Source organism: Triticum aestivum, chromosome 2B (assembly GCF_018294505.1).
Source record: "Triticum aestivum cultivar Chinese Spring chromosome 2B, IWGSC CS RefSeq v2.1, whole genome shotgun sequence".
Lineage (NCBI taxonomy): Eukaryota > Viridiplantae > Streptophyta > Magnoliopsida > Poales > Poaceae > Triticum > Triticum aestivum.
The window spans coordinates 749,545,523-749,567,912 of NC_057798.1; the positions used below are offsets into that span (position 1 = coordinate 749,545,523).

At 43.9% G+C, this 22,390-nt stretch overlaps 1 protein-coding gene across 1 annotated transcript; it reads right to left on the bottom strand.

The window, feature by feature from the left end:
• Positions 1–13,775: 13,775 nt before the first annotated feature.
• Positions 13,776–20,673, bottom strand: LOC123042436 (protein IRON-RELATED TRANSCRIPTION FACTOR 2-like). Its single transcript, XM_044464886.1, has 3 exons — positions 20,314–20,673; positions 19,833–20,177; positions 13,776–14,024 (listed from the first exon to the last, which is right to left on the bottom strand). Exons 1-3 carry the CDS (start codon positions 20,623–20,625, stop codon positions 13,929–13,931), a joined length of 753 nt encoding a protein of 250 aa, XP_044320821.1. The 5' UTR covers positions 20,626–20,673; the 3' UTR covers positions 13,776–13,928.
• Positions 20,674–22,390: the final 1,717 nt, after the last annotated feature.

Here is a 22,390-nt window from a genome sequence, read left to right on the forward strand (position 1 = left end):
GTGAGGTGCTTGAAGAAAGAAAGCATGTGGCTGTAAAAAATAGGGGGGGGGGGAGAGAAGCTTACCCGCAGCTATCTCGTTTAGCACCCCCGATTAAAAATCCCAATGTAGCAAAACAAGAGATACAACATAACATGATAATGTGTTGTAACATTCAAACTTCAATTATAAAATTACCCCCAAATTATTATGAAATGTTAAGGAAAAATAAACGAAGAGTAAGGTTTATTTGGGCAAGTCCAGTGTGATTATGAAGCAATTTTTGTGGGAATTTTTGCGGGCTGACTTGTATTTAAGAAAAAGAAATGTTTTGTCCTCTCATGTTAGGTCATGGTTGTACTGTACAACAACTAGGGTTTTCCTTGGCAAGTTCAGTGCGGTCAGCAAACAACTCGTGTTTAGCCAAGCAACTACTGGGTTTATTTAGGCCAGCCTTGTGTTTCAGCAAGCAACTAAATTCTAGGCAAGTTGTGTTGAGATGTAGGCAAGTACATAATGCTTTGTAGGCAACTGATGGTTTTGTGGTAAAACAAAAACCTAAATTCTAAAAAGTGCAACCAAAATAAAATCAGAAAAGAAGCCCTTGTAGCTCATTTTCTTGGATGTTATCCTTTGGGGTTTCGGGCTAGGTTATGCTGGTTTTGTTGGTTGCATGAACTAATCGGTTGATGGTGTTTTGGGCAAGTTTGTGCATTAGTTGACTGAAGGGCGGTCTTCCTGAATGCCCTTACTGCTGCCATCAATTATTCCTGGTATATGGCAGAAAAATCAGTTTTAAAACCATGGGTAAAACCATACGTACATAAACCATACGTACTAAACTAAGCAAACAACAATTTAAAAAAAATGGACAATGAAAAACGTTGTAAACTATCTGATTTTCACTATATTACAAAACTATCCTATAATTGGCCCTATTACCCTCCCTCTACATTTCCTATAGAATCTGAAACAAATCAAGGCACCTAGAACAAAAAATCACAGAATGAATTCTCATGAAATGCTTAAACTGTCCTACAAAATAGGGCCAATTATAGGGCCACCCTATTAACCTCCCTCTACTGAATTACTTCCTACCTCATGAACACACAAAAAAAATCACATGTACATTTTCCATTGCTAAATCATTACTGTCCTGCACTAAATCAAAACACACTGTCGAACCACCTTCGTAGGCGACACACAAACCATATCAGGCAAGTCATCACAAAAAACAAGGCAACATTGACATGGGAGAGGCATTACTGTCCTACAATAAACCAACAACACACTGTCAAAACACCTGCGCAGGCAACACATGAACCATATCAGGCAAGTCACTCACAAAACAAGGGCAACATTGACATGCGAGAAAGCATTATTGTCGTGCACTAAACCAACAACACCGTCAAAACACATGCGCAGGCAACACATGAACCATATTCAGGCAAGTCAGTCACCCATCAGGATCAACCTCAACATCTACAATACCGAAAACCTACAACACCAAGGCTTGCCTTCGAATCCTACCAACACGAAATGCCCCGTGTGGTCGTCCCTCTCCAATCTAACGAGTTCTCCATCAATTCTACCATCTAATATTCGATTTCTTCAACTTAGTCAAACGCGGAGGAGCGCATCGACCCCGCCGCGATTCGGCACCTCTGCAAAAACCACACGACGGCCGCACGCGCGCCGTTTCTCCTCTGTCCGCGGCGGAGTGGCAGAGCGTGTCGATTTGGACAATCTAAACGCAGAAGACCGGAGGAGATCGATGGGCATACCAGGGGATTCACCGCGATTTTGCCCCTCTGCTACGCCAACAGAACAACGGCCGCGCACGCCGTTCCTCCTCTGCCGCGTCTCCGGTACTGCTCCTTCCGCCGCGGCCTGCAGCGCATCGTCCCTCCTCGGTCGCGTCTGCGGTGCTGCACCGCCTTCCTTGACGCCACGCCCGCTGTCCCGCCCTCACTCCGGCGGAAGACGACCGTCGAATCCCCGACATGCCGCCCGCTGCTCTCGGGTCTCGACCGCTGCATTTGAGGGATGGGTAGAGGGATTGGCCGGCGAGATCCGCCCCGGCTGCGCTCGATTGGAGCAGTTTCGAATGGGGGGAGTGGAGAGGAATAGGAGAGGGGAGGCGAGACGCAACCGCACTGAGGCCCAACGGGTCTCCACCACGACGCCACGACCAGGGGACACCTGACGCGCGCATCGATATATCGCCGGTTTACACTGAAACGCGCGCGACCGCGAGATGTTGATCGGACGGCGCGCAAGCCCGAATGCTCTGTAAGGCAAAGTAGCACCCGACCACTTTTTAGGATTTGGGCAGAAAGAAATGCTGAATCTTCAGTTTGCCTATGTATATTCTCACGCCAGGTGTGCTTCCAATCACTCTGAGCTTGGATGCGCTAGCATCACCCCGTCAAGCACTGTCTGCCTCGTCGATCGGTGGTCGAGGCTAGCATCCTCTTGGACTGTGGCTTATAGTCACTTGAGGAACGGCCTCATCATCCACGTCTTGTGTCGCATGTGGCTGGAAAGTAGCGCAAGGCCACGAAAATTGACTTCTCAGCACGGGTGCAATGAAGCACTTTATTTTGAAGTTCAATAACCCATATTTTTATGGTTCAATTTTTTCCAATTTTTTGTGTGCATGAACGTATAGCAATGCAATATATGAGGCCAAAATTTCAGCAATATACATGCTCGCATGTAAAACATACAAAAAAGACAAAATACATGAAAATTAGGGGCTTGTTTTTTGGTGTTTTGGGGCAGAATTTTTTTTTGCAGCATGTAATACAATGTACTCCCTCCGCTGAAAATACTTGTCATTAAAATGGATAAAAAGGGACGTATTTAGAACTAAAATACGTTTAGATACATCTCCTTTTATTCATTTTGATGACAAATATTTCCGGACGGAGGGAGTATTAATTATTGAACGAAATTTCACAGTTACTTAGACCACATGCATGCATATACATGTAAAAAAAATTCAAATATTTTAAGCATCTTTTTAGAGCAGTTCAAAGTAAAGTGCTCCGTTGCCCCATGTTTTGAAAATCCGCGCGTTTTGCGTAAGGCTATTCCTTTATGAGCAATTGTTGTAAAAGTACGGATTTGTCTCACGCTTTTAGCCCCTCCCTCCCTTTCTTTTCCGGTCGTAAGCCTCCACATCAGCAGGCCCGTTAAATCCGTATGTAATTCCTCGTAGCTCTAGCGTTACTCCATTATGAGTCCATGTCTATTAGTGTCATGTCGTCTTCCATCTCTTGCGAGGAGGCGGCGTGGAAATATGTGGGTTTGTTGCGAGAGTAATGACCCTCTCTCTTGTTGTATTTGTCACTTCGACGGACTGGTTCCTATCTTTCTCGCGCCTTCCTGAAGAAAGGAAAAAGTCCAAAATAAACCTTGAACTCGTAGGCGAACGCTAAATCAAACCCTGAATTCTCATCCTTGAAATGAGCACACCAAACTCTGTGATCCCGGTCTATTTTGAACCTTGAGGGGATTTAGCCGGTATATTCGCTGAATTGGGCCGGCCCATTAGCGTAGTCGCTCGTGCTGCTCTGGTTTTTCTTTGTTTATTTTGTTTTTTTTCCTTCGTTATACTTTGTTTTTTCACTGGTTTTATATGGTTCTTCTTACTTCGTTATACTTTTGATTTTTTGTTTCTTTCTTGATTTTCTTCATATTTTTTTTGCTTTTGCTTTGTTTCTTTACCGGTAACCGCTTTTCTTTTTTTACACACGTCCAATTATTCTCAGTAGCCAATGTAAATTTGTAGCGCAAACATGAAATGTTTTTTGATACACTTTTGACATTTTTCAGATACATTATTTACATTTATTTTAAATACATGTTTTTCTAGGTATGTAACTGAAGCAGTGTCGTTGGCCTGGAGCAGGGAAGCAGCGACGGGCAAGATGAGGAGCCGGGAAGCAGCGGCGGGCAAGATGAGGAGCAGGGCGATCTGCATCTGCAGTGCCCTGCACCTGAATGGCTTGGTCATCCTGGTCGAACTTCTAGCTGCATCTAAGATAGATACAGGAGCTAGCAGGAGGAGCAACAGAGTGGGAGTGTGGGTGTGAGGGTGAGTGTGTGAGGAGTAATATTTTTTGAATACACGGTTTACATTTTCCTAACGACAACTACACAAACATTTTTGTATAGTGTTACACATTTTTAAAATTATATACACTTTTTTCAAACACATGCCACGTATATTCTTTTTAAGGGTCTGACACATTTTTTTATATCACTCAAACATCTTTTTACATTGTATACACTTCTTTTTGAAAATGTCACAAGCACATTTTTTGAAACTCGTGAATATTCTTGAAATGTTACATTTTTTTTGAATGGACGAAACATTTGTTTGAATCACACAAATATTATTTTACATTGCACATACGTTTTTATGAAATGCCACGTATATTTTTCTAAACTCGTGATGTTTTCAAAGTCCGACACTTCGGTGTGTGCTTAAATATTGGATTTTTTGTCAAAAAAGACCACCTGCCGAAAAGAATTGTTAAAAAAAAACCCCTCCGAATGAAAGTGACAAAAAGGACCCCCTCAGCCGTGGCGGCAGGCGCGCCGGGCGACACGTGGCACCTGCCGCCACGGTGCGAGGCGGCAGCCCTTGCCGCCACGGCGCCAGGTGGCAGGCTCGGTATAACGGCAAAAGGCTGGCGCGACGGAACGGGCCGGCGATGTGGGCCCCTGCCGCCTCAGGGGCTGGCGGCAGGACTGTGCCGCTCGGCCTGGCCGCGTCTCTGGCTGGCGGCAGGTTTCTTTTGTAGACAAAGCAATGATTAATCGGCAGGTCTCTGCATGCGTCTACATGTGTTAGTAGTAAAACACAGTCAGGGATTCATTTCATCCTACTCGTACATGATCGATGTGTGGTTGTTAGTATCTCTAAGCATAAACTCATCAAGCGTCTACACAGTCGGGAATTCATTTCATCCTACTCCTACTCCTACTTCTATGATCGATGTGTGGTTGTTAGTATCTATAAGCATAAACTCACGATGAGCGGGACTGCAGCGCGCATGTAGAGACCTGCCGCCAGCGAGAGAGGCGGTCGGGCCCAGCGGCACAGTCCTGCCGCCAGCCCCTGAGGCGGCCGGGACCAGCATCGCCAGCCCGTTCCGTCGCGACGGCCTTTTGCCGTTATGCCGAGCCTGCCGCCTGGCGCCGTGGCGGCAGGAGCTGCCGCCTGGTGCCGTGGCGGCAGGTGCCACGTGTCGCCTGGCGCGTCTGCCGTCACGGTTGAGAGGGTCTTTTTTGTCACTTTCATTTTGAAGGGATTTTTTTTGACAATTTCATCCGGCAGGTGGTCTCTTTCGACAAAAATTCTAAATATTGTGGGCCTCTAATTATGTCACTCATAGTCTTCTGTTCTAGTGGCTAACCGGGTGAGTTCAATTCTGCCAGATCCGAAGATTGAGTCTATCCGCAGGAGTCATTTTGGTTTGGAATTTTTACATCGTGCGTTGAGAAAGAGAGACTTTTTAGGTCGCGTGTCAAGAAAAAGAAAAAAAACCGCTTCATGCTTGGTGGGACGCCCAGTCGAGTCCGCAGCGAATAATCCCGGAATTTAACATGCCACATCGATAATCCCTGTTTGGGAACTCCCTCAAGGTTCAAAATAGACCGGGATCAAAGAGTTCGGTGTACTGAATTTCAGGATTTAAAATTTGAGGTTCGATTTAGCTTTCGTCTATAACAGAACTATTTGATGGGTCTCCCGCACGTTAGTAGTGATACAAATAGCACCGATGGTCACACTCATGGACCAGTAGATGATTGAGCATGCATTGGGGAAACAAAAAAAAATCTAGGTGGCCGGGCGACTGCTGATCAACACACCACGTCCTCTGCTCGAACCTAGGGTCAGTTTAGTTTGTGTCCTCGTGACTTTTAGCCTGGCCTGGAGCTTGCCTGTAGTTAGCTACTACGTGTTTGGTTCACGTCCTGGAATGATAAGTAGGAGCCTGGCCTGGATAACCAGGCATCTTCGTTAGCCTGCCAGGCTTCCAAATTACAACGCCTGGGGCCCTGGGCACAGGCTAATTAGCTGCCTGGACTGTAATACTAGTATGGGGACATGTGCCGGCCAATAGCAACCCTTGTTTTATTTCTTATGCTATATTTTATTTCTTAGTACTACCACACCAGGCCAGGCACTAAGCAAACACGTATCTCTCCGGCTAGCCTGGCCAGGCAGAAATTTTTAGCTCCATCCTTCCACACAGGCATCGCTATCTCCCAGGCACAAGGGCCAGGACAAGAACCAAACTGACCCCTACTGCCTGCTAGCACCACCAAGCCTAGCGCTCTGCTCTCGAATCAATAGTAGTACACCAATTTATTTCTCCGTCCATGGGAGCAAGGAACTATGACCAACAGTGAGAATTGGCGTTTTGGCTCCGGGGAGCGTGCGCTCCGCCGTGAATTGTAAACCAAAAAATATAGTAAATGTTTTAAAAAATTCTTATTTTTTATGAATGTTCGTGTTAGCGTCGCAAGCATCCTTGCAAAATTTCATGCGAAACGGAGCAGCGGTATTTCACCGATGAAAAAACAAATTTAGGGTGACATTTTAGGGTAACATTTGGTGTTTGTTTTATTTATTTTGCACATGCCAAAATGTTTAATCTTTTTGCCTACAAATTTGCTTGTAGTATTTGAATGTGACAGAGAACACGTAGAATTTTTGTTGAATTGTTTTTTGACATTTCAAAAAATATTTTCACGCGTAGGAGCACGCGCTCCCGGGAGCACCAACGGATTTCCGGATCAATAGTCATATACATGTCAAAAAGGCTTTCGCCCCGCTTTATATACAAAGCAACAATCAACCACAGCCCAAATACAACACGCCCCACGACAACACACACACACCCAAGACGGGATACATAGGTGCTAAGCACAACAACACCATCCCTAACACTACAAGAGCAATCGGGGTCCTCCACCTTCAACACGCCATCGCGAAAAGATGAATCCGCATATGACAAACTGTGCGCTCCAAGGCGGCACCTCCAAGAAGGTTACGACGCCAACGCGCCGCCATCGTCCGACCCGGGGGTCAGAGTTTGCCCTGGAGCCACATGATTAGCGATGAAAGCCGCGACGACGCCTTCAAGAAGAGAACGCGTTACGCCGCCGCCGGTCCGTCCGAAGACAGAACAAAATTTCACCCCAGCCAACACTCACCGCCACTGAATGCCACACCCCGGCCACCGTGCCGCCCACACGGCCATGGTCACCGGGTATCACCAAGCCATGGGCTCTGCCCATGAGCACCCCGCTACCACCACCAGGGCCGCCGCCCCAACATCTAAGACCTTGACACCACCTCATCCGAGGCCTGTCGCTACCCCAAACAAAGAGACGAGTGGAAACATCACCTCTTTCACACCCCTAGGCGGCCCCCAGCGCTGAGACCAAAAATGCCGGCCAAAATTGGCCTCCATCGACCCGTCCAGCTGCACCGGGTGCGAGATGAGCTCGGTCCTGCTGCCCTGCGCGCGACGAGCTCGATCTTGCTGCTGGGCGCGAGACGAGATCCGTCCCGCAGCCACATGCCTGAGACGAGCAACAGACAGCAGCTGGGAGCGGACCAGCCCTTCAACGAAGATAGAGCCTGGACGACGAGGAGAGGAATAAAAGGCTAACACAGGCCGCTCACCGACGGGCCAATGCCGGAGGAGACGAGCCACCGCCGTGACACGATCCAGGCCACCACCATGAGCTACCACCATGCCGTGACAACCCACATCCACGCCGAGTCCTCGAGGAGCAGCCCTGACCAACCTTACAACAGTTGTGGCACGCCGCCGAAGACGCAGCCTGCCCCCGGCCATGGATGCCCAGCGCCCCTCCACCCCGAAAGGAGCAGCCTGGCCGCCCCGCGACCACCTTAGCCAGGTCACCGCCACCACCCACACGCCTGCCGTCGCCACCGGCCGGATCTGGGATGCGGGGACCAGATCCGCAGCCAGTGAGTCCCCCACCACCTGGAACTGCACGAGCCACCACAGGGAGGGGGAGGGGGCAACACTATCGAGACGCCAGACCATCGAGGGGAGGGGGCAGGGCCCGGGGAGGGCCCCACAACCGACGCCGTCGCTGCGGAAGGTCGCACCCCGCGACGTACACCTCCAGCGCACGGAAGAAAGAGGCCCTGCCGCCGTCTATGCCACGCGGCCTTTGGCCAGCGACGCCACCGGCAGCGGTGAGGGGAGGGAGGCCGGGGCGGGGGTCGAGAAGAGGCGGCGCTAGGGTTGGCTTCCGGAGTCGCCCGCGGGAGCGACTCGGGAGCCCCTCAAGGTCCCATTCAGTGAAAGCTAGGCGGGGTTTTCAAGCCACAACCATAGTCATATACATAGCGTCATATACTTTTTTATATTGTGATTGTTGAGAAGTTTGTTCCTCAAAGCGCGCTTGCGTAGTCTGTGCTTTTCGTACCATCACATTCACATGCCATTCTTGGGCGGAGGCCCCGAATGCTTGAAGTTGCTTGTCTCTTTATTCCTTCTATAAGCGAGCCTCTAAAGATTCCATTCATACTTTACAGTACATGCAGCATCTAATTTTGCTCACGGCGTGGCATAGACGAGTGTCTTTTTACATTTGAAGAATGGTCCTGTAATAGTTGGTTGGTTTTAATATACGAATTTTGTCATTTTCGCAAGAAAGGGTTTAATTTAATATACTCCTCAACACCAACTCAGGAGCTCCGGCTGGTCAAATGAGTGAGCTGATGGATAAGGGACCTGGGGAGCACCTCCACTCTAACCTGGGTGCTCCTGGGTCTCCTACTGCTGCTGTTATGGCGTCTATGCAGAAGCAGCCGCAGATGGGGGATGCACAGCCTATGGATCAGGCGAAGGCTAAAGCTCATGGTGGTCGCGAGGGTGCTGCTGCTGATGGCGTACAGCAGCGTGCTCTGGCTACTGCTGGAGTCCAGCGATGGAAGAGGCTTCATCGAGAAGAGCAGGAAGAGAAGGAGATGGTGCAATCTGCATGTGCTAAACATGTGGTTTTTGGCATCCCCACGCCACCAAACAGCGGCAGCGAGCTCTCCAGTCGCAAGATGATTTTTGCTGCCATGCTTGAGAGTACGGCAGGTAGCAAGAGGCGATCCCCTGATGACAAAGACTTCGTGTTAAGCATGAATAGTATTAGTACTGAAAGTCTAGAGGTTAGGGATGCTATGGATGTGAGTATGAATTGTAAAAGAGTGTGTGTTGAGAGAGTTGGTACTAGAGTAGGCATAGATGGGTCTACTATTCATGTAACTGAAGAGGTAGATGGGGGAGTGGAGGTGGATCAGGACAAAAGAAGAGAGTCTGTAGGGGATGAAAAAGATGTAGAGGATGGAAAAGATGTAGGGAACAATACTAAGGAAGCAACCGGCCCTGGGGCTGCCGGTCAACTGACGGGCGAGCATGATATCACCCGTCAGGAGCCATGAAAATAATTAGCTGGAACTGCCGAGGTCTGGGTCAACCTCGGACAGTCCAAGAGTTGGTGTGCCTCTCAAAGACACACTGACCCAACGTTATCTTTCTTTCTGAAACAAGGAAAAATAAAGAGTATGTTGAGAGTTTGCGCTACCGCTTGGGTATGAAAAATGTGTTTGTTGTTTCTTTGCCAGGAAAAGGTGGAGGTGTAGCAGTTTTTTGGGATGACCTTTATACTCTACAGCTGAACAAATATGGTGAACATTTTATTGATATGTACATTTGCAAAGAAGATGGCAGTAAATGGAGAAGTACCTTTGTCTATGGTGAACCAAGGGCAAGCCAAAGGTATGTGATGTGGGAATTGTTAAGGCGTATTAGGCCGCTTGGGAACGGACCATGGTTTATGGTTGGTGATTTTAACGAAGCTATGTGGCAGAATGAGCATTTTTCTCGGAATAAGCGGTCGGATAAACTTATGGCAAATTTTCGTGAGGTTTTATCGGAATGCAATTTATTTGATTTGGGTTTTTCGGGTGTTCCTTGTACTTACAATAACAAGCAGGAAGGTCACAAAAATGTGAAAGTGCGTCTTGACCATGCGGTGGCTTGTCCTCGGTGGTCCTCCATGTTCCCTAATTGTACGGTCCAACATATTATCAGTTCAAGGTCAGATCATTGTCCTCTTCTTATTCAAGTGACGGGAGTTCCTCGTCCCGGGATGCTTATTAAAAATCTGAGATATGAAGCGTACTGGGAGAGAGAGGTTGGGGCGCTGAATGATCAAATTGAATTGGTTTGGAATAAAAGTACGCATGTCAGTGACCTGGGAGATGTGGCAAATAAGTTGGACAGTCTTATGAAGTCTCTTCATGGGTGGAGTAAGGAACATATTGGTTATTTGCCCAAAAAGCTTGAAACGGCGCGAAAGAGATTAAATTTGCTTTTCAAAAGAAATGACCATACTGCTGTTATGAAAAGGAAGAAAATCCTGGCTGAGATGGATGAACTTTTGATTAAGGAAGAAATCATGTGGAAGCAGAGATCTTGTTTGGACAAAATGAAATGGGGTGATAGGAATACAAAATTCTTTCAGCAAAAGGCCACATGGAGAGCTAAGAAGAATAATATCTCGGCCCTTAAAAGGAGCGACGGTTCCCTCTCTCATGATGTGGACGAGATGAAAGGTATCACAAACTCTTTTTTTAAGAATCTCTACTCTTGTGACAAGACAGTAAACCCTTCTTATATTATCTCTCTTGTGAAACCTCTGGTGAATGATGAGATGAATGAGGATCTTTGTAAGCCTTTTTCTGAATAAGAGATTAGTGATGCGCTCTTTCAAATTGGTCCGTTGAAGGCTCCAGGGCTAGATGGGTTTCCAGCTGGCTTTTTCCATATGAATTGGGGTTTGCTAAAGGAAGATATTGTTCGTGCAGTTCAACAATTCTTTATATCGGGATGTATGCCGGAGGGGATAAATAATACAACTATTGTGCTTATTCCGAAAGTGAAGAACCCCCAGTCGATAAAAGACTTTCGGTCAATCAGTCTATGCAATGTCATATATAAAATTATCTCCAAGTGTCTTGTCAACAGACTGAGACCTCAGTTGGACGGTATGATTTCTCCAACCCAAAGTGTGTTCATCCCTGGAAGATTAATTTCTGATAATGCTCTTATAGCTTTTGAATGTATGCATTCGTTGAGTACGCTAAAAGACAGCCGAGGTGAATATTGTGCGTACAAGCTGGACCTAGCCAAGGCATATGATCGTGTAGACTGGAGGTTCTTGGAAAGTATGCTTCGGGCATATGGTTTTGCTCCAGTGTGGGTTAAGTGGATTATGATCTGTGTGACGTCAGTGAAATTTTCTGTGCGGTTTAATGGTCAGTTGTTAGATTCGTTCCAACCTTCTTGTGGCCTCAGGCAAGGGGATCCTCTATCTCCTTACCTTTTCCTATTTGTGGCTGAGGCTCTGTCGTTGTTACTCCATGATGCTACGGCGAAAGGGGTTATTCAGGATTTTCGGCTGATCAGACATGCTCCAGGGGTCTCACATTTATTATTTGCGGATGATAGCCTCCTATTTTTTAAGGGTTCTTTGGAGCAAGCTCTGGTCATTAAACGGATTCTGGTTGCTTATGAGGAGGGGACGGGTCAATTGCTAAGTCCGGATAAATGCTCCATTTTGTTTGGTAAAAAGTGTAGCCTGGAAGATCAAGTTTCTATCTTGGTGGTTCTCAAAATCACCTCTGATGGTTTTGAGGATAAATATCTTGGTTTACCTGTGCCGGAAGGGCGGATGAAGGCTGGTAAATTCCAATCTACAAAAGATAAAGCGCTTAAGCGGGTTTCAGACTGGATAGAAAAATATGCTTCTAGTGGTGTGAAGGAGCTCCAGATTAAGTCAGTCATTCAGTCTCTTCCGGTCTATGCCATGGGGATTTTTAAATTTCCTGCTTCTATTTGTGAAGAGTTATCCCAAATTATTAGGAATTTTTGGTGGGGTGACCAGGAGGATAGGAAGAAAACTCATTGGCTAGTATGGGATAAGTTGACAAGACCCAAAGGAGAAGGAGGTATGGGCTTTAGAGATTTGAGATTATTTAATCAAGCGCTTTTGGCGAAACAGGCTTGGCGTTTATTGGTCTTTCCGGACTCGTTATGTGCAAAGGTGATGAAAGCAAAGTATTATCCTCATGGGCATTTGCTAGACACTGTATTCCCTCAGGTGACATCGACTACTTGGCAAGGTATTATGCATGGTCTTGAGCTGCTGAAAAAGGGGGTCATTTGGAGAGTTCGCGACGGTGCAAATATAAATATTTGGAGAGACAATTGGCTTCCTAGAGATTCGGGGCTTCAAATTTCAGCAAAAAGGAACAGAACCGGACTCAAATGTGTGTCTGAATTATTCATTAGTGGCTCAACAAGATGGGATGAGAATCTTATTCGGCATCTGTTCTTTCCACATGATGCGGACGAAATTTTGAAGTTACGTGTTCTGACTGTCGGTGATGGAGATTTCATTGCTTGGCACTACGAAAAAAATGGTTTATTCTCAGTTAAAAGTGCGTATAAGTTGGCGCTCAAACTTAAGGACTCCATGATTGAGTTAGGGAGTTCAAGTGGTGCTGCTAATGGGGAAAGGAGGCTATGGAATATTATTTGGAAGGCTCAGATCCCTCAGAAAATCAGAATTTTTGCATGGCGTGCTGCGACACAAAGTTTGGCGGTTCAAGTTAACAGAGTTAAACACCACCAAACTACCATTGGTCTGTGCTCGATTTGTGGCGTAGAAGATGAATCTGTATTTCATGCACTGGTAAGCTGTCCTAAGGCTCGTGCGTTACGTCTGGCGGTAAGGGAGGTGTGGAATTTACCAGATGAAGTGGTTTTCAATTTTACGGGGCCGGATTGGTTACTTGTCTTATTGGATCAAGTAAGGCCGCCGGTGCGTGAGCAAATTATATTCATGTTTTGGAGGGCTTGGCATCTGAGGAATGATTTGATTTTTGGTAAGGGAAAGGAAAAAATCTCTGACTCGGTGAGGTTCATTCAGAATTACTGGACGTCCTTCTCGTCCTGTCATCCCATTGTCAAGATGGAGATTAGCATCAAAGGTAAAGAGAGGGTGGATGGCTTAAATTTTACTAATGATATGCGAAAGAATCTTGTGACTTGGCAGGCTCCCGCTACGGAGATCATTAAGATTAATGTTGATGCAAGTTTTGTGGAGGCTTTAAGGGCTGCAAGTGTGGGCGTCGTGGCCAGGAACCATACTGGAGAAGTTATCATATCGTCCTGGGATTATATTGGGGTGTGCAATAGCGCGGAAGAAGCGGAACTGAGAGCGACCCTTGCGGGGCTATACATTGGTATTACTCTCCACAAGGCCATCATTTTAGAAACGGATTGTTCTTTTGTGGCTTCTTTCCTTCGAAATGATCTTCTAGACAGGTCTCCTCTGGTGGATCTAAAGATAGAAGCTTTGAGTTTAGCCAAAATGATGATAAATTGCAAGATACCCGAGATTAAAAGAACGGCTAATAGGGTGGCGCACGAGATTGCGAAGTTCAGCTTTGATAATAAGTCCGATGGTGTGCTCCTTAATAGTGTTCCGCCCTGCGTGGCTGATTTTGTAACGGATGATTGTATGAATATTTTAAGTTAATTAATATATGGGAGGGGGTTTCAAAAAGAAAGTCTTCCAGATGCAATTACTCCCACATACACATCATATTTATTTATTTTGTTTGTTTTATCTTACCAAACTCACCTCTATGTATTAGATACATTCATACGTGACAAAAGGTACTTACTCAAGCACATACAATCAATAATCACGAACGCCACATACAAACTTATATGGGGCACCCACTACGCAGCACGCATGGTACATGCATCTCATAGCTATTTAAGGAATCTTTATTTATGATAGTTAAGAACAATAATCCTCTAGTGCTGCAGATATAGTCCCGCCGTTCTCCTGATGGCTTGTTCCAATTTGTCACAAAACGATGGGCACTCCATGTTTAGTGCTCCTTGACTTCTCTGTCGCGACAAAAATGGTGAGATGAAATAGTTAGGCCCCTGATAGTAAAAGCAACTATTTCTGACACACGTAAGTGTAGATTTTAACACAAAAGCAACACAAACAAGGACGCGGCGTTTTGGCTCCTGGGCTTAGATGAGCCCAGGAGCAAACAGTAAATTTGTTTAAAATAATTAAATAATTTAAAAAATTCCGATTTTTTTGTGGTGAAAGATTCCGGAGTACATGATGTCTGCGCCAAATTTCAGAGCATTTGGACATCTAAGTAGCTCTGAGCAAAACAGACAAATTTGGGTCTATTTGAGAAGTTTACTGTTTGTGCACTGCTTGAACCTGATTTTTTTTTTACTCGGATGTCCGAATGCTCTGGAACTTGACACGAACATTACGCACTCAAGCATCTTTCACCACAACAAAAATTTAGGATTTTTTGAAATTTTATAGTATTTATTTTGAATTTAGGATGAGCTCGGCAACCGAATTGGATATTCACACAAACAAGTCAATATTTCCTGATTATTTAAATCTTGTGTGCGTGAAGAAGTCATGCATGTTTCACATATCAGGACAGTACATTAATAAAAACTCTATTGGCATACTTTTTCCTTTTGAGTTTGAATTGGCTTGCTATATTCAGTACTGTACAATAGTTACGCCTATTAACATATATTTTTATTTACCAAAGGCGATAGAGATATCATTTCTAAGTTGGCCAGTATACATCATCTCAAAGATAGTTAAAAAGAAGTATCACCACAGACTGAACGTGCTAGAAAACAAGCATGATACTATACCTCTAGAGAACCTAAAGGACATCACGTATCACCTCTACAATATATGGGCGATTTACAGAGCCTCTCAGAAAAGTCTCGCTTCGTGACTTATGTTTTGGAAATCTACCAAAATGCATAAAACATGCTTCTAAATTCTAAATTTCATTTTATCTAAAAGAAGTCCATATTTCATGATGTTAATAATTTGGTTTCCAAGTAGTACCTTCTAAAGTGATGCAAAACGTATTTTTACGATTTGTTATAACAGTTTTAAGAGAAATGGATAATAACTATGTGTCATGTGTGGTGATCTACGATATGGTTATTCTTTACTATTGACTTTGTAAAACCCATATAGCGATCTTAAAAATTAATAGGGCTTCTTCAATCGTATGTTGGAAAGATGAAAGTGTAGACCCATAATGTATTTCTCACATATCCCGTGCATTTACAATATTGGTTGCACTGTTCTTGAAATAATAAATAAATATGGGTGTGGTTTCTTTTCCGAGAGAAAACTGTGTGTTCTTCCTTATGTTGATCCCTCCGACAAATGAAAATGGGATCAACCCGAAGTTGGACAGTAAAAATTATCCAACCAACTTTTACTTGGTTTATGCTGAAAATGTAGGATGAAAACTCCTTGCTTAGTTATGGTGTCTCAGTCGGAAAAAAGCCTAGCAGTGGCATCCATGACTATTATTTTAGAAATCCATCATGGATATCTAGACACTGCCGCAAGACTCTTTTTTCTAAAATAAGAAATCATTTAAGGTTGATTTCTACACAAAACCCTCTCAAAACTGGGTTGTCCCTTGAGCCATAATAATCACAATCTAGTCATTTTCTCCCTACCATCTATGGAGTATCTTGCGAAAGGAACCACCACCACCATTGCCTTTGCATCTGCAAGGGGGGGGGGGGGGGGGTGCTGTATTGCCAGCAATGAAAAAAATAGCACGGTACACAAAATAGCGCCGCCTCTTGAAACATGCTATTAGCGTGCTATAGCGCGCTATAGTGTGATATTAGCGAGACATTGTACACTAGTTTATTTAGCGAGAAAATTCTCTACACGCTATAGTGTGCTATTACCGGCACTATAGCACACTATTTTTCAGTGATTGCCACCACTCCGTCGATCCTTGTTGCCGGTCCTGAGAAGAGGCCCCTTCTATGGCCGCTGCAGTCGCACTAAAGGAGCGAAGTGGTGCAACCAATTATACCAGGTCTGGTGGGTGTGCAGCAGCTCTTCCGAGGATATTTTATCAGTAGAACTTGTTTCGTAATAGTTGTAGTACTTTTACTAGTATAACTGAGTTGTAGTTTGTGATCTCATGAATTATTTTGTGATATAAGTAAACAAGATCCTATTGTATCAAACAATGGCATGGAATGCACTTTGTGATTAGAATTTATGCAATTGATGCGATAAATTTTAGGTGTTTTTTATACGTGATATTTGGTATGAGCTATAGTAACTAAATCAAAATTGTATTGTAGGGCTGGCTACAAACATAATGTAATTTAGCTATTGAAATATTATTGGAGATGGTTTCAGAGGTGGAAACACCTCCTGACTTTAAGTATTAGAGGCGGCTTTCTCTTCAACATTGTCTCTGACACCGAAAATCACTAACTACAAGAGACCATTTCATCCCATTTAAAATTTGCTAAACCCTAGCTCACTTCTCCAAGGCGTCGACACCACCAGACTTGCCGCACGATGCCACTAGGTTTGACACACACCACCTTCACCCCATCGTTTTCATGACCAGTAGGCTTAGCGGGTTGGCGTGTGTGTTCTGCCATATAATGTCACCCCACTGCGCCTATGTGCCTCCCTCCTCATGCCACCAGCTTGCCATCAAGCTCAAGGCTCAGTGCGCTGGCACATCAGAGTAGTCACCACCGCCAAACCCCTTGTCATTGTTGTCTCCCCCCCCCCCCCCCCCGACGACCATGAGTATAATCCTTCCACCAATAGGTTTAGGTTTATTACATAGATGGTTTAGTTGTGTAACTAGATTTGCAAAATTACATTAATTAGATAGATGCTTTAGTTGTGTAACTATAGTTGTAGAAATATACTAATTATGCATTCTTTTTTTTATTCTTTTCAACAATGTATTTGTGTTTATGTTAACTTGACGCTTAAGCTGTGGAAAACAATATATTTAGGAAGATTCTATAATGCATATGCACATAGATTTTGCAATGCCTATGCACACTGATTTTGCAACTATGGCTATTAACTTTGCAATGCCTGTGTGCGCTTCTTAAGTGTAGCGAATGTTATTTTGTGGAAACAAGGATAAATACACACATTATTGCTATTGTGCCCTTGTGGTGTACAACACAAATCATTTTATCTAAGAGTATTTTGTGTGGTGCAACTAAAATGCCACATCTGGGACGTGTCTCTATTTTAGTTGCTCTACACAAAAAAAATCGGACAAAAACGCATGCTCACACCAGTTCGAGTAAGACTACCTTTGTGTCATCTGCAGCATCTATAACTCTGCCATTTATATTTGAAATGTTTTACATTTAGTAAGTTGTTATTCAGTTAGAAATCAAGGTGTTCTGCATGTATGACCCATTGACCTTTAAGAATTCCCACATCTTATCTATGAACCTCAATTCCAATGACGGGGCTGACAGTCACATTGGAACGCGAAATCTGAGTATTATTGAGAAGACATCGAAGTCAGAACATAACAGATGGTTGAGCATATAGCTCTACAGTGTGGGCACAATACAGAGTAACCGATGTCAAAACTCTTTTCCCAATTGGCGTGATTGGTCGACAAAATAAACGGCAACACGTTACCAACAAAACAGAAATGTTTATTTATTTGTTTGCTCAGTACTATTCTATAGATTTCAGCTAGCTATAGGACTTTGTTGCAAATGTTGGTCATAGACATTTGAAATGATATGAACGTATTATGAAGTGCAGCGCAATTATGAGATGAATGCGGATGGGGATCTATATGTGATATGATGAATTTATGATGGTTGTTTACTACTCCCTCTGTTCATTTTTATAAGTCGTTTCAGACAACTGAAAATGAGCTACTTTGCACCCTGTCTGAAATGTCTTCAAGGCATTATAAAAGTGAACAAAGGGAGTATGATTTTCTTGTGGATTTGGAATGCAGGGCTAGCTGCAAACATATGTAAATTTTCAGCCCTAAAATGAAAATACAGGCATTTCTAAGGTAGAAACCGCCTATAAATACACCCTCGGATTCTTTTTAGTTTGCGCATAAGTCTCAGACCGGATACCAAGGAAAGCCCAGCATGCAAAAAACTTGACACTTTTATGCTAGTCATAGTGCATAGTAACTTAGACTAGTAACATGCATATATTATTAGTCTATATTACTACGTACCATCATAGTGGGTAGTAACATAAGTGTAGTGTCATGCAAGCCTTTATTTATTATGTTGTGGACTCATTTTGCATTAGGGCGCGTTATGTTATGGTAACATCTTATGTTACCACAAGCATATCTCTCCTCATTAACTTCATGCCACATAAGCATATATGTCTTGGGATGTGCTATGTTACTACCTAAGTTACTTCCACTATGGCTAGCCTTACCCCGCAACAGCGTGCAGCGTATCCACCAATACCTTGCTGAGTGGTAACTGCTGCCGTTTTAACTGGTTGTCGTTCCGCATGCCAGCCAGCGGCCACTGCATGCACGGCAGCTTTCCCTCTCCTTCCTAAATTAAAGCGGAAAAGCAGGGGCATAGAAGGAAAGGTTGGCTGCATGATCCTAGCGCGCAGACCATTGAGGAAAAAACAAACTTTTTTTATGCGCAGAGTATTGAGGATCGGAGGGAGTACAAAACTATCGGATGCAATTGATCAGACTAGCCACAATGCATAGTAACATACACTAGTAACATACACATATCCCTAGACTATGTTACTATCTTCATAGTGGGTAGTAACATAAGTATGGTAACATGCAAAGCTTTATTTATTAGGTTATAGACTCATATTGCATTGGGACATGTGATGTTACAGTAACTAGCTAAGTTACTGTAACTACCTCTCTCCTCATTAACTCATTGCCACATAAGCAAATTTGCTGAGTTGGACTCAATGTTACTGCTGAAGTTACTCCCACGGTGGCTAGTCTCATAGAATACCGTGTACCACTTCATAAGTATTGAAGATGGTTTTTGTCCAGAAACCTCTTGCGGTGGAAAATTATCATAGACGGTTCTAGAACTGCCTATAATACTAGGAACTAGGAGTATTAGCGATTATTTCCTAGAGGCGGAGCTCAAAACTGCTTGAGAGGTGTGTATTCGAGCCGCCTCTAATGTCCGTTTCTATGCTTGTGGGCGGCCATTTACTCTGTTCCCCGGGCTAGCACCACAAAGCCTTAGAAGAGCCAGTGCTACCCCATCGTCATTTCCAGGGGAAAGGTCCCTGCAACACCACCATTGGCATTCTGGCTGAGAAGTTCCGAGGGGCTTTTTGCCACATTGTATGCCCTTTATTTGACATGGACATTGTGTGCACGTGGCAGTGGTCTGTGGTCAACCCTCCAAGCATGTGGGTAAGGTGGAGGCAGCGTGCGTAGGACCCTCTGGTAAATCACTTACTGTACGGTAGGTTCCAAATTTCTTCTGAAGAACTGTGAATAACTTGGCAACCTTCAAATAGAACCATGACCTCTGATACATTTTAGTTGCATATAAGAGAAATGTGCATATAATATTCTGACAGATAACTAAGGTATAGAACATTGCATACAAGATACAACAGGGCATGCGTCATATGAGTGTACAGGTAATATCCAATACTAGAAACATGTGCGTAACTCGTAAATGCTATGTGCGTTGTGTTATGCAAAGGCTAGACGATTATATCACCTGGATGCATCGATTGAATCAAGATGTCTTTTATCAAATAAGAAAAACTGGTAGATGCTATGTGGTGGTATATATGATTGTGGTGTGTGTTGTATGCATCCACCTTATGATTAGTATTAACAGAAAAAGATTTACCTGAAGATGGAGATTATAGAACATTTTGTTCCCAAAGGTGCAGGAAGTCGATGAACTGACGAGCTCAAGTCCTTCGTTCTCCAGTACATTTATACACTTGGAAAGAGGTAGAGCTGTAGAAGCATCCGTATCTCTCAGCAAGCTAATCTGAACCATGATTTCCTTGTCGTTGAGGCAAGTAGCGGACACAGTTGGAGCTATACTGCCGCTCGCGCTCAGTACCCCTGGTTTGCAGTTCGCACTAGCAAGTTTCTCTTTCTTCTTCTCCAGATTCTCCACCTGTTTCTGCAGCTCGGGGATGTACTTGAGCGCTCGACACACCGTCGTCGGAATGCTCAGTTTCTTCTGCAAAACCACAAGGCAGCAAAGACACATCAGGAACTCTTGATTCCTCTCATGCTACCTCTCCTGACACTAATATTTTTTTTGTGAGGACCTCCTGACACTAATATTATAGATGTAGGCTGTAGCTATAGCTTACAGTGTGGTCGGCGTCCGGGAGGAGAGAACGGAGAGAGAGGTAGAGCTCGTTGAGCTGCTTCCGGCGGTCGCGCTCGTAAGCGTTGTGACTGAGCTTCTTATGGGAGCCGGGGTCGCCAGAGCCGGAGCCTGACGATGCCGGGTTTGCCGGCCTCCCGGAGAGCTCGCGGACGATGTCGTCCTCGAGGACGTCGAGATCCAGGTCGAGGTCGACGTTGATATTCTGCCACGGCGGCAGCTGGCCGGAGAAGATCTGCGCCTCCAGCGGAGAGAAGCTGTTCGTGGACGGGTCCCCGTACAGCTGGTGATCCATCACAGGCAGTTGGGCAGTATTTTTGGAAGGCTGCAGATGGAACGTACTAGCTACCTAGCCTTGGCAATATTCTTTGTGAGCGGCCAGAAGTAGCGGCCAGTAGTAGTAGTGGAGTTTCTCAAAAAAAAAAAAAAAACTACTAGTACTGGAGAAAGATACCCTGAATCCCTAATCCAATTTTTGCTGTGATGATTAAAATTGACTATCAATCATAGGCCCTATGGAGTTATTAGCCAGTTCCAAAGTCATTGGCTTATATTTATAGAGCGAGAGATGACGTAGTTTCGGTACTATAATAGACCTCCCATTATTAACTATTTTGGTTAGAGATGTCATGCAGTACTATTTTAATACTAAACCTAAATTTGAAATCCTCTTAACCAGTATGATTCTTGATCACTTGGAAGAAGAGATAGAATGGGAAAAGGACAGCTACAAAACCTCAGTTTAGTTTTCCCACAAAATCCTCTTATCACTTAAGAGAAGACGTTTTTTCTCCATCATACTACTAGTTATCTTTTAGTCACATATTTTATACTCAAATTTTAATGACCACAAATATTGTAGCCATGCAAAATACTATCTGCTACCAGTTACACTAAGAAATAAACTATTGTCTAGCATGTTTTTTCTTGTCATCTCTATTTACAACGTGGAGGGTTACAAAAGAAATGTTTTCTTAGGGAACATACAATGGTGTCGTCTTAGCAGTGCCACAGAGGATGATGTATGCGTTTGACGGGAGAGAAACGACAATAAGTTTGATTTGTTTTAGTTAAGGATTTTTTTTCACACTTTAGTTTTAGGAGTATGCAAACATTAATTGCTAGAGATAACATTAAGAATAAATCTATTTTATAAGATATTTCTTATCTCCTTCAGATGATGTGGAACACACAAAAACATCTTATTAATTATTGGACTTGCCCTAAACCACTATATATGATTCAACAATGCAAACAAAGCAAAGGGTTTTATGTTATTCTTCATGTAAATCGTTTGGGGTGAGACGATTTGCTGAACCAACACTTTCATGTTTCGAGACCATAGATGCCGATTATGTTCCACTCAAAATCCACGTGCAAAGTATCCTTTTTTTTGGAGCATGGTTTATTTTTCAGAGCACACAAAACATATGAGTTCTTCTTGAAAATTTGCATGCATATATATAAAAGACACAAACATGCACAATGTAAGCAAAACAAATCTTCTTAAATTTGAAGTATTTTTTATGTTATTGCCTATGTGTTTTGCATTAGTTCGTGTGCTAGGTGGGATTAAAGTATGCTAAGCTGCAATAGCCTACGAAACTAGCTCCTATCTCCACATGAAAAAAAGGCAGATAGTCAAGGTTCAGCTGAACCATCGGTCAATAAACAATTTCTCATGGTTCGTTTTTTGATAAACCGGAAAGAGCCTGTTAGAAGCTTATTGTTCTCCAATCTTGTACAAATTTTTTTGTGTGTACTGGCAGTGGTTGATACTAGCCTAGGCGGCCTCTATTGTGGCAACACACACGCATCAACCAATCTTTATTTTGTTTTATACATATACTATGTAAAGCAATATCAGATGAATTGTGAATTATGGAATGTAATAACGATATAGACTAGACCAACAGAAAATATTTTGGGAAGCCAACTATAGATTCCTTAAACAAAACCGCAGAAGAGTACGAATGAATATCTCTTGGGACCACATCTAACGTAATAGGACCACTGGATTCTAGCTTGCCCTATATAAAATTCCAGCATGTGATCAAGAA